The sequence below is a fragment of the Amia ocellicauda genome, chromosome 12, assembly GCF_036373705.1.
Source record: "Amia ocellicauda isolate fAmiCal2 chromosome 12, fAmiCal2.hap1, whole genome shotgun sequence".
NCBI lineage: Eukaryota > Metazoa > Chordata > Actinopteri > Amiiformes > Amiidae > Amia > Amia ocellicauda.
In genome coordinates, this window is record NC_089861.1 from 23135300 (window position 1) to 23147499 (window position 12200).

At 46.0% G+C, this 12200-nt stretch overlaps 1 protein-coding gene across 1 annotated transcript in view; it reads left to right on the forward strand.

The window, feature by feature from the left end:
• actn3b (actinin alpha 3b) overlaps positions 1-10887 on the forward strand; it is a 43010-nt gene extending 32123 nt beyond the window's left edge. The window contains exons 9-21 of the mRNA XM_066718766.1: positions 545-637; positions 1555-1785; positions 2561-2708; positions 2998-3148; positions 4293-4401; positions 4693-4833; positions 5434-5616; positions 6209-6343; positions 6955-7134; positions 7918-8064; positions 8581-8646; positions 9817-9975; positions 10142-10887. Of these exons, the coding sequence (XP_066574863.1) occupies positions 545-637; positions 1555-1785; positions 2561-2708; positions 2998-3148; positions 4293-4401; positions 4693-4833; positions 5434-5616; positions 6209-6343; positions 6955-7134; positions 7918-8064; positions 8581-8646; positions 9817-9975; positions 10142-10300 (1902 nt within the window). The 3' untranslated portion in view covers positions 10301-10887. The remainder of the gene's footprint in view (positions 1-544; positions 638-1554; positions 1786-2560; positions 2709-2997; positions 3149-4292; positions 4402-4692; positions 4834-5433; positions 5617-6208; positions 6344-6954; positions 7135-7917; positions 8065-8580; positions 8647-9816; positions 9976-10141) is intronic.
• The last annotated feature ends 1313 nt before the right edge of the window (positions 10888-12200 follow it).

Below are 12200 nucleotides of genomic sequence, written 5' to 3' on the forward strand. Positions count from 1 at the left end.
TGGGTGTCCCTAGTGACTTTGCCTGCACGTAAACAGACCTAAACAATTATTCTCTATAATCAACCTACACGTGACTTGCCACTTACATGCAATAAGACATGTATTATAATGTCTTATCATAGAAGAAATAAGGAAGAGCAATCGAAGAATTAGCTCCATCTGATTGTGTCGGCACATGAAGCTCCTCTCCAGGCTGACTTCAAATAAAATACCTCAATAAGGCATTCAAAAAAACACATGATGGATTTTTTTAATACCATAATCTACTGGAAATAAAAATTGGTTGAATTTTCTGGACTCCCATTACAATCACCATTGTTAAATACTGTATAATACTTGTAATTCCCCCCACTCTGTGGTCATTGATTTATCCGGTTTGTGTTTGTATTTGTATTCCTGAATTAATCTGAATCTGTGTCTTTATGCTCTTCGTGATGAGTGAGTCCCTGACCCCCCCTTCTGTTCCCCTTTCCATTGCTCTCTCCTTTTCTTACACCTGCTCACCTTCTCTCATGTTCTTTCTCTCTCTCTGTCCCTCACTTAGGCCGAGACTGCTGCAAACAGGATCTGCAAAGTTCTGGCTGTTAACCAGGAGAACGAGAAACTGATGGAAGAATACGAGAAGCTGGCAAGCGAGGTAATGGGGCCAGCCCCTCACCCCCCCCACTGCCGCCTCACCTCCTCTCTCCCTCTCTTGCTCTCACTTTCCCTCTCCCTCTGTCTTTCTTTCTTTTGTCTTCCCTGGTAATCCACAGCTCTTTCTTTTTCCCTCCTTTTGTTTCTGAAACTATGTTTCTCTATCCCTCAGTCCAACCCAACAGCATTGTGGCAACGTTTGCAATAAAGTGACCGCAGAACTCAATGACATTGTGGCAGCATACGTTGAAAGACTCCAGGGGATGTTGCGACAACCTTAAACAATCACATTATGAAATCGCATTCATATACCTGTTAATTTACTACTGTTATATATATTCAATTGAAGGAAGAAAAATCACAAATAGTTAAAATGTGTAGATAGTTAAATAGTTAAAAAGTGAATGAAAAGGATTACATGTTGTATGTGTGCATGTAAAACAAGAGAATTGCACTGGATGTATCAATGAGAATTGCACTGGATATATCTATGGATATTTCCAATAGCTGGACCTCAATCCGAGAACATGAACAGCATTCCGACATTTACTCTTTCCTTGTCTCCTGCCTCATAGCCTCTCTCTCTATATCAGCTTGATTGGCTAAGGCACACCATCTCTCCAATTCCTCTCCTCCTATCTATCCCCTCTCTCTCCCCTTCATGCACTCCCACCCCATTTTCAATTCTCCCCGGTCGTTCTGCCTTGCCCTTCCCTCTCCCTTTCCATCTCCCTCTCCTCAGCGAGAACTTTATTCTCCCCTTCCTTAGCCCCTCTTCCTCTCCTCCCCCTCTCTGCCCCCTCTCCCTCTCTCCCTCTCTCTCCACACCCTCTCCCAAATTCCCTCTCCTCCCTGCCCTTCTCTCTCTAATCCCTTTCCTTAGGCCCTCTCTAACTCTCTCTTCCTCTCTCTCTGTAGCTGCTGGAGTGGATCCGTCGCACCATCCCCTGGCTGGAGAACCGCGCGGCCGAGCAGAGCATGCGTGCCATGCAGCAAAAGCTGGAGGACTTCCGTGATTACCGCCGTGTGCACAAGCCCCCCCGCGTGCAGGAGAAATGCCAGCTGGAGATCAACTTCAACACCCTGCAGACCAAGCTGCGCCTCAGCAACCGCCCCGCCTTCATGCCCTCCGAGGGCAAGATGGTCTCGGTACGCCACTCTCCCACTGCCGCCCACCACCCAGAAACCCCCTTTCCAGACAGTCCCCACCGCTGAATTGTCTCGATAGCCGGAAGGGGCAAATCCTCAAGTCCTCAGGGATCCTTTAATCCTGTAGGTTATCAATATACCTTTCACTTAGCAACCGATTAACACCTAGAAATTACCGGTGATTTGACTAGTCATTCAAATAGTAACTTAATTTTAATAATTATTAAGTGAGGTAGGATGAGAAACCAGAGGACGCTGTGGTCCCCCTAAGGCCTGCAGCTTCCCAAGGTCTTCTCCTGGAGCTGACTGGATTGCCAACCACTGATTTACATCTACCCCAGATCAATCTAAGGTCTCAGGTCTGCTCCAAATTTGACCACCACTCTGCCCCTCCATTGGCATTTTCATTTACTAGCACAGTAACTGAGTGCCTCTTTAATGGAAAGCAGTATATACTCTTCCTATCTTGAACCCATATCAAACTGGTCAAAGAGAAAATGCCCCACACAGGTGCTGGGTAACGCCAAGCTGGTGGGACCAAAACCCAATCAATGGAACCCACTGGAGCATTCATTTTCCCTCAACTGGACAGTTCCTCAATTGGAGACAGCCAACAGCAGACAGTCAAAGCTATTAGGGATGTCCCTCATTCACACTCCCCCCCCTCCACAAGAGATGAATACTGCCCTGCCACCCCAAGCTCTGTCCCAATCCCTCCAATCTCCATCTTTGAGCTTCACTCCTGCCCCTCTCTCTCGCTCTCTCACACACACAGGACATTGCCAATGCCTGGAAGGGTCTGGAGCAAGTGGAGAAAGGCTATGAGGAGTGGCTGCTGACTGAGATACGGAGACTGGAGAGACTCGATCACCTGGCTGAAAAGTTCAAGCAGAAGTGCGCCCTGCATGAGAGCTGGACCACCGGTATGGAAACGGGAAGAGAGACAAGGTGGTGAATGGGGGAGGAGGGTGCTGGTAGTCGTGGATGGCAGACACCTTAGCATTAGGGAATGTGGATTCATCCTTACCTCTTGACCTACAGCCTGAACTCTTTACCATTAAGTTAAAGTTTAAATGCTATCTTTCTGCTTTGTGCTGTGGTAGGGTCACTTTTGCTTCTCGGTGTAACAGTTCTGAGCCTAAGTTAAGTACTATTTTCGGGGAACACCTTTTTCTTACGCTGGCTGTGCCTTTCTCTCCGTCCTGTCCCCAGGGAAAGAGGATCTGCTGTCCCAGAAGGACTACGAGTCGGCCTCGCTGATGGAGATCCGCGCCCTGATGCGGAAGCACGAGGCCTTTGAGAGCGACCTGGCTGCCCACCAGGACAGAGTGGAACAGATTGCCGCCATCGCACAGGAGCTCAAGTGAGGGAGGGAGGGAGAGAAAGAGAGAGGAGGGGAAGAAGCAGGCACATATTTACCCTGGAGTGGGATACAAATCATTCCCAACGTGCAAAAAATTCCCCAGCTGATTTGCGTCCCATTTTGATACAAATTTTTCGAACTAAAACAGCACAATGATTCACATTTGAACATGAAAACTTCTCGATATTGATCTCCTAAAAAAAGGTGGTGAAAGTGCTCAAATGATTCTAAACATATTCCTGTCTTTCTTGTTTGCAATATACGTTCAAAACTTTCCTGGTCGGCTTTCTGGTGCAGTTGTGCTTGCGTCAAGGTGATGTTACTTGACTGTCTTTGTTAGATCCCAGTCCTATTGCTATATAAAGCTTTCTTTAAATAACAAGAATGGGATGTAAACCTGGGAAGTTTTGTGTGCCGAGAAAAATTGTATCCCACAGTGTTTTAGACATCGGCTCACGTGAACTAGCCTTATCAAAATGTAACTGTTTTCATTAGTTTGTGTCAGAATCAAGTAAAAACTGTTTTTTTTTTATTTATTTATTAAGATTGCATTGCTGTTTTGTTTTGCATATCAGGAATGTGGATCAATGGTCAACCTAGAAATCCACTACTGGGAAGAGAAGAGGGAGATCAGAAGAGGGTTCAAGAGTGAGGGGAGAGGGATGAGAGATAGGCAAGAGAGGGAATACAGAGGCAGGGCAGAGTTGAGAGGGAGAAAGATGCAGGGAGGGTGAGGATGTGGGCATTATATATAAATAATAATAATAATAATAATAATAATAATAATAATAATAATAATAATAATAATAATAATAAACCAAAAAAATTGAGGATGAAACATTTATTTTAAATGAAATGGACAAAAATTAACCATATATACAAATAAAATAATACAATTGTACCTGGAATGTCTTGTATTTGTAGACACTGACAACCAGAGAATGTTATCAACACTATTATCCACTGGTCAGGGTTAAAGCATTACTACATCATTTTTCTCACATCGCATTTGTCAAAACCAAAATACATTGTACAATGTTGCCCGAATTAAATGTGGTATTTGGGCTCTCTCTTAGGACTGCAGCCTGTCTGCATGCCCTGTTTGAAATGCTGATCTTGGGGTATTTTCCCTTCTCTAACCCAGTGAACTGGATTATCACGATGCTGCCACTGTCAACGCCCGCTGCCAGGGCATTTGTGACCAGTGGGACAACCTTGGCACCCTCACCCAGAAGAGGAGAGACTCCCTGGAGGTACGCTGACTGAAACCAAGCATGTAATCCTGGAACATATTCTGTGACATATTCTTGTGTCTTCATCAGGGCCACACACTTAAGTTAAACAATGAAATTAATCTATTCATGATTCTTCATGAATGTATGTATGTTTGTATGTATGTAAAATTAGTTTGATTCTGTTACACTGGGATTGGAGGGAATCAGGTCCTGATGTTTCTGAACAGTCCTGCTGCGTCACGTTGGTGTGGGGCAGAGGTGAGGGAGTTGAGGGAGGTGAGAGAGTCATGTGTGGGGTTGTGTTTGCAGCGCGTGGAGAAGCTATGGGAGACCATCGACCAGCTGTACCTGGAGTTCGCCAAGAGGGCGGCGCCCTTCAACAACTGGATGGACGGAGCCATGGAGGACCTGCAGGACATGTTCATTGTGCACAGCATTGAGGAGATCCAGGTAAAGAGAGAGAGAGAGCGGTGTGGTGTGGATGTCAAATTATCAGATGTGGGACGAGGAGAATTCTCTGGCAGTGCGGGTGGAAGATTTTTTTTTTTTGGGCTGCTGGACCAACATTTCTGACCAGAGGTGATATTTATCCTACTGGATCACCTATTTTTATGGTCAGAGGTGCTGGTGGCCTCCGCTTCCCCTCTCACTGCCGCTACGCCACTGTGACAAGTGCCCAGAAGAACAGAAATAGGATGTGTAAAGGGGCGAGCGAGGGAGCGGGCAAGAGGTTGACAGTCTAGACATACTGAGATTGCTAGATATACCGGTAGATGGAGCGTATGTGAGATTTCGGAAAAGAGAGCCACCACCTGAGGAAAAGGGTAGGCCACCTCCAGTTCATCCCCTTTGCTTGACCTCCAATTTAAACAGGTTTAATTATTCCTGCTGCAAGAGATCGACGTAAATAACTAACAATCGGCGGGAAGAGAGAGACCCACAAGAGTCGGAAATTTACATTGAGGGCCGAGCTTCTCTGAGCCGTGCCGGCCCTGCACTGCCCCTGACCGTCTCCCTCACTCCTTCTCTCCCTGTCTGAAAACCTCTCAGAGCCTGATCACAGCCCACGAGCAGTTCAAGGCCACCCTTCCCGAAGCAGACAAGGAGCGCATGGCCACTATGGGCATCCAGAACGAGATCATGAAGATCGCCCAGACCTACGGCATCAAGTTGTCTGGCGTGAACCCCTACACCAACCTCTCCCCCCAGGACATCAGCAACAAATGGGAGGCGGTGAGTACGGCCATCTTGTTGATCCCAGATAGGGAGGGCTAAATACAAAATAATTGGCAATTCCACATTTTTAAGACAAAAAACAAACAAAAAACATATATATATATGTACAAGACCTATATAAAATATGTATTAGTCTGTGATCCATATATTTTGTTGTATAGGTTGAAAATATATGCTGAAGTTTATCTCTACAATCAATATATTTTCAATATATAACAGACATACATGGCTTACAGACAAATATATTTTAATTCTATGCCATATAATGTGTATATATTCAAAACAGGGAATCATGGTGGTGTTCAAACAAAAATATGGATCACACATTTCTAAGATATACATATTTATATATATGTATATTTTTCCATGTGGGTAAAGTCTGTTCTCTCTTTTTTCTGTGCTATTGCAGTCTGCAGTCTTTGCAATGATCCTTATAAATTCTGTCTACTGAAGTTGCCCCATTTGTTTCTTTGTTTCAGTTACATGGGATGTATTTCAAATCTATTTTAATTCAATTCGATTCAATGTGACAAATAAGAATCATACATCATCTACCACATATTAAAAATACAGCTTGTACCCCCCACAGGTCAAACACTTGGTTCCCCTCAGAGACCAAATGCTGCAGGAGGAGGTGGCACGGCAGCAGGCCAACGAGAGGCTCCGGCGCCAGTTTGCCGCCCAGGCTAACATCATTGGACCCTGGATTCAAACCAAGATGGAGGTACGGCAGCACTCAGCGCCTACGCTCCAGTCAATATAGAATTGCACCATGCTAAATCTAGTCCGTAGTGTACTGCAGCTGACAAAGCCTTCCAAGTATCCATACCTTACTCTACCAGGCTTAGCCTAGAACCTAACTGCATGACATACGTCTTACACCTTGGACACTTGTTGCAAATTACTGGAGCGACAACATTGAGGCCAATTCAATTGTGAAATATAGACAGCTGACACGGTGACTTTGGCTTCAGACTGACTGCTGTCCATGGACTCCATAAGGCACTCTGCCTGTACTCTCCCCCAGCCCCCCTCTTTCTCTGTCTTTGTATCTCTCTCTCTCTGTCCCTCTTTCTCTCGCTGTCCCCCCATCTCTCTGTTTCTCTGTTCCTCTGTCTCTCTCTGTCTCCCTCTCTTTCTCTCTTACTCTCTGTCCCACTCTGTTTCTCTTTCTGTCCCCCTATCTCTCTGTCTCTCTGTTCCTCTCTGTCTGTCTCCTTTTCTGTATCCCTCTCTCTTTGCCTGTCTCTCTCTCTGTGTTTCTCTCTGTCTCTGTCTCTCTCTCTGTCCCCAACTCCATTTACCCATTTTGTGCTTCTCTTTGCCCGTCTCCAGGAAATTGGTCACATCTCAGTGGACATGGCCGGGTCCCTGGAAGATCAGATGAACAACCTGAAGCAGTACGAGCAGAACATCATCAACTACAAGTCCAACATTGACAAGCTGGAGGGCGACCACCAGCTCATCCAGGAGGCCCTGATCTTCGACAACAAGCACACCAACTATACCATGGAGGTGGGGGCAGCAGTCAAGATACCAGGCTGCCATCAGACACTCACATTAAACCCATGCACGTTCACCCTGGTCCATGGACCTTAGCATTTGAGCACTTTTAGCATGACTGAGGTTTCACCAGTGTGACAGTGGATTCCCTTGGGTCCAACCTGCTTTTGCACTATTTTCCAACACTGGTCCTAGGGAATACCACTCTAATGCAATTATTAGTAAAACTTGGTTTTCCCTCATGAAATAACTCTTGTAAGCTGTTTGACCAGTAGAGCCGATTGTGTGAGAACCTGTCAAGCTGGAGCATAGACGGCTGAAACCCCATTTCTTGAGTCATGGCTTTATATCAATGTTGTCTTTCCCCCTGGGATGTAGAGGTAGAGACAACACAACACATCTCAAATGCATTTTATGGCCTGCTAGATCTGACCAGTCCCAGAAGGGTCAGAGATCTGGAGAGGGAGAAGAGTTAGATAATCACTTTATATCAATTCTTATTGATTAAACCAACACTATATACCACAATTAATGCTCTGACACCATAACAAGGGCATGTTTACTATGGTAGACAATGGTTTACTCATAGTCCAGTGTAGTAAAGCACAGTGAAGACATGTTATACCCACAGGAAACTACTGGCTACACCACAGTAATAGCATCAAGCGTGATAAGTCTATGGTAAAAATATCAAGGCAACTAGGAGTTGATTTCCCTTACCATCTTCCTTTCGCTCTCCCCCATCCCCTGTCTCAACTGTTTCCCATCTCTCCCTGTCTTCTCAAATCTCCGCAGCATATCCGTGTAGGCTGGGAGCAGCTGCTGACCACCATTGCCCGCACCATCAACGAGGTGGAGAACCAGATTCTGACCCGCGATGCCAAGGGCATCAGCCAGGAGCAACTCAACGAGTTCAGGGCCTCCTTCAACCACTTCGACAGGGTGAGGGAGCGAGGGCACACATGGAAGCGGGGGCAGGGGGGATTAGAATCAGTATCAGAATCTGGAATTCCAGCTCAAATTATTATTATCATATTTTTGTATAATATTTAGAACCAGAATCAATTTGGCTCACCACTACAAACTTTATGTTAATGTTAGAGAGATGTGACACTCCAAGTTGAGTACTGTCTGGACTGTAGGGTCCAGAGTGAAGCCAGTGCTCTGTGAACTGTAGGGTCCAGATTGAAGCCAGTGCTGTTTGGACTATGGACTACAGGGCCCAGATTGCTGCAAATTGCCAACACTTCAGAGTGCTACAAAGACACTTTTACAGTTGCTTAACCATTTCCAGTGTGCCAGGATATGTAGTTGTTTCTGTTGTAATATCCGATGATATTCTTCTTTACCATTTTTTCCACATTCGTTCTTTTCACTGACCTAACCTGTTGATCAATCTCTCTTCCTGCATATGGCACTTCTCCGGCTGACCTGGATGTTCTCCCTTCCACCCTGCAGAAGAGGAATGGCATGATGGACCCAGACGACTTCCGCGCTTGCCTGATCTCCATGGGCTACGATCTGGTGAGGAACCAGCCGCTACAAGCGGCACTGAGACAGACATGTGCTGTGTGGCCCGATTCTCCACATAGTCTTCCTTTCACAGGCACAAGAGGTGTCCTACTCTGTGCCGCTGCCACGTGAGTCGTCCTCACCATGCTGCGTCCGCTGTGTGGGAGGTCATTCACCACATTGTACCACTGTACGGTACCACTCTGGAAACTCCTCAGGACTGTCAATTTAAGAGAACCCATGGAGGTACTGCAGCTGTGTGAGCTCACTGCATCATAGCTAAGATCATAGTGGTCTTCCAAACTGTGTCAACTACACTGTCAATCCTCAATGGATGATAACTTGAGAACAGTGGCATTTTACACAAGTTTAATCAATACAAGATTCAAAGATAATACATGACAACAGAAGATTCGATATCTATGAAAATCAGTACCCAATGCTGTAGGTACAATGGCTGTCCTAGTTGGGGTTTGATGTGGTGAAGGATTTTTTATGTCATACAACTGAATTCAGACAGATAACTGTTAACCATTTTTATTGAAGTAACTCACTTCCTGAAAACTTCCCGGTTTATCTATAAAGCTTTCTGGACACAGACCTGAATGCACCCCCATGACTAGAGTTGTGCGGCACCTTCCATAGCTGCCTTTTCATCCCAGTGCTGTAGTTTTCAATAGCAAACCATAAGATTTAAGCACTTTTAACCTGGTTGTACTTTGGTTTTACCACAGTTTCACGAGGGTTGCTATGGGTTCAACATGTTTGTACCATGCTTTACTACACTGGACCATGGGAATCCAATGCTGTACAATGAAAAATGTTTCTAAAACATGTATTTATCATTGTTAATTATAATTATTTGTATTTCTTGGCAGACGCCCTTATTCAGGGTCCAGTGTAGTAAATCATAGTGAAGGCATGTAAAAACCATAGGACACCATGATACAAACATTGTAACCATTTAATAATAATAATAATAATAATAATTATTATTATTATTATTATTATTATATTAATAATTTGTTAGCTGCTGCTCTTCCTCAGGCCATTTTACAGTTGTCAACCATAGTAAAACCATAGCAAAACTCCAGTGGCCAATTTACCCAGGACAACGTGCGTATGGGAATGCAACGCTAGCCGCACCCCAACCCCTGACCTTCTCCCCCTGGTCTCTGGCAGGGTGAGGTGGAGTTTGCCCGCATCATGACCCTGGTAGACCCCAACAACACAGGCGTGGTGACCTTCCAGGCCTTCATTGACTTCATGACCAGAGAGACGGCTGAGACAGACACTGCCGAACAGGTCATGGCCTCCTTCAAGATCCTGGCGTCCGACAAGGTGAGTGCCCGCCCAGGGGTGATCCAGTCTGCAAGGATCTACAACGTCACACAATATGGCCAGAACAAAATGTGTTCGCTGGGTTGTTCATTGGGTTCGTGCCTGGAGACGCCCCCCGCCACAATGCCTACTGCATGCCTGACCCTGTCTGTTCTCCGCCCCCTAGACCTACATCACAGTGGACGAGCTGCGGCGGGAGCTGCCCCCAGAGCAGGCAGAGTACTGCATCAGCCGCATGACCAAGTACATCGGCTCGGACGCGGCGCCCGGAGCCCTGGACTACATCTCCTTCTCCAGCGCCCTGTATGGGGAGAGCGACTTGTAAAGCACACCCACAACCCCGCCCCCCCCTCCCTCATCCCCCACCTCGTCCCTTGTCCTCTACTCTCATCCCCCAGCCCCCCCCTCCCACTCCCCCACCCATCCCATCCTGGCTCTGAGATACACAGAGATAGGAAGGCTTTGCTCAGACTCCTCCACACACACACACACATGCGCACACGCGCACACACACACACACACACAATTTGCACATGCCATTAGCAGATTACCATCGGAAAGGCTGATGTACCCCTGATGTCACTGTAATCACCCTGGCAGGGATCCCCTATGTGAAATCTGTCATTTTCTTTCTTAAATCCCTTCTCCCATTGACATCTTCCACCCAACAGTACAGGCTCGGATTTCACGTTCAGCAATTGTGGTAACAAGGCTTTAATGACGTCTCAATTTCTAGTCCCCTATACCTTTTTTATTTATCTATTTATTTATTGGTTTGTGTTCGTTTTCACCTCTGTTATCCTATCAGTATATGCTGAGCAAACCCTCCCTCTCCCTGGGGTTTTCGGGGCAAGAAAGCAAATCAAAATAAATAAATCTCTGAAAGAGAAAAAGGCAAAGTACCTTACCTAATATTGGCTGATTACTTTTTTGCAGATGCATGCAGTGTTTGTTTTAGAAAAGCTATCGATGGTCACTTCTCCTCACGCTACTGCACCATTGTCCACCTTCTTTAGGCCTGTGATAAAGTCCCCCTAGCAGAGGTACTGTGATCTGTCACGTATGTCTTAACAGTAGTCAGGAAGCTGTTGACAACAGAAGAACATAATCAATAATTTAAAAAAAAACCGAATCAAATAAATAAATAAGGGAAATCAGATCTGAAGCTCTGATTATCATATATTTTCTTCTATTCTTGTTTGTGGCTAAGCAGGTGTGACACTGAGATGAGCGTGTGGTAGCCATGGTTATGGGGCGGGGCAGGGGAGGGGTGGGGTATAGTAGGGTGGGGTAGGGGGGAGTGGTTTGAAAGCGTCAGGAAGTGAGCTGGCCCCACAGAGGAAGTTTCATATGAGAATATGTCCGGGGCATTGGAGTCCTGGAGCTGCCATTACACTGCCCAGCCGTCCCCCTCCTTCCACACCCTATTCGGCACAGTCCAGTGTTGGGCCACTGCAGGCTCCGTGGTGTGTGTCCCCATGGGGCTGGAGCCGCTAAACAAGACTGCCTTTTACATCAAATCAAATGCCCAGTGGACAGCGGAGAAGCCAGGAAGGGAACTCTCTGAGGAATATATTTCCATACAGGGGAAATTATTATATTAATCGATAAACGTTGCAGAATTGGGCTAGACTTTAGAAAGGCAAGCGATCTCTCTGAAGTCACCCAGAGTCAGGCTTGGATAGGCCTGGGCAGTGGAAACAGCTCCTATTGAGGTAGAACAGGGGACTTGATCACAGGCATTCACACTGAGCCAGCCCGCCACACTGACTGCAGTCTACCTAGGAACAGAGTGGGGGGGTGGGGGCCATGGGGGGACCTGGTCATCATCCAGACTGTGTCCCTGTGTGTGTGTGTCTCCCTCCACCCCTACCCCCTGATCCCCCACACCCCTACCCCTCACACACACTCCCCCAACCCTCCCACCACACACTATGCTCCCATTGTGAGAATATGAGAGCCTTAAACAAAAAAGGAAAAAGGAAAAACACCTTCTTGGAATAAAAAACGAATAAAACAACATAAAAAAAGCCTTTTGTTGCCGTGTGATTTCTGGTCATTAGTCTCACAGTCAGGTGTGACAGACTTATGCAGTGATTAAAATGTGCTGCTGTAGAGGATTCTGCCTGGTCTGGTTCACACAACACAAAAATATCTCATTTCAACAACATATGTCACAATAGTCATGATTATCTGAATTGATAATGGACACTGCAAGCGAAAAG